The sequence below is a fragment of the Arachis ipaensis genome, chromosome B02 (genome assembly GCF_000816755.2).
Source record: "Arachis ipaensis cultivar K30076 chromosome B02, Araip1.1, whole genome shotgun sequence".
Taxonomy (NCBI): domain Eukaryota; kingdom Viridiplantae; phylum Streptophyta; class Magnoliopsida; order Fabales; family Fabaceae; genus Arachis; species Arachis ipaensis.
Window position 1 is genome coordinate 107407419 of NC_029786.2, and position 454 is coordinate 107407872.

At 26.9% G+C, this 454-nt stretch overlaps 1 protein-coding gene across 1 annotated transcript in view; it reads right to left on the bottom strand.

Annotated features, from left to right (window-relative positions):
• LOC107628613 (alpha carbonic anhydrase 1, chloroplastic) overlaps positions 1–454 on the bottom strand; it is a gene marked incomplete in the record, with an annotated part of 8916 nt that overhangs the window by 861 nt on the left and 7601 nt on the right. Inside the window, 1 exon segment of the mRNA XM_016331240.2 lies at positions 179–285. Within this exon segment, the coding sequence (XP_016186726.1) occupies positions 179–285 (107 nt within the window).

The window sequence follows — 454 nt, forward strand, 5'->3', positions numbered from 1 at the left end:
ATGGAAAAACAAAATTTAGTTGGATTGGTTTTATAGTCATATAGTCACCTCCTATAGCAAAATTGTACTACTCTTGGTTTAAAATAATTGTTACTTGAATTTTATTTATTGTTATATTTTTATTCAAAGTGATTAAATATTATTATCAAGGAATAATTCTTATTTTGAGGAAACTTACATGCGACCATTTGCACGGTGCTCTGCGGGAGAATGCCAATGCAATTGTTTCAAGGAGTAATTTTTTCCATTTATATTAATATCTCCTACTTTTCCTCCAAATTGCACCTACAAATGGTATAAAACCTTTTAAGCATAATGGTTTCCTAATTTATTCATGAAAGAAAATTGAGAAATTATCAATCAAATATAATGGGCAGCCACAAAATTCAAACTTTTTTTTTAATGTCTTTTTGTTATAAGTTATAACTAACATCATTAAATAATGAACCATGTT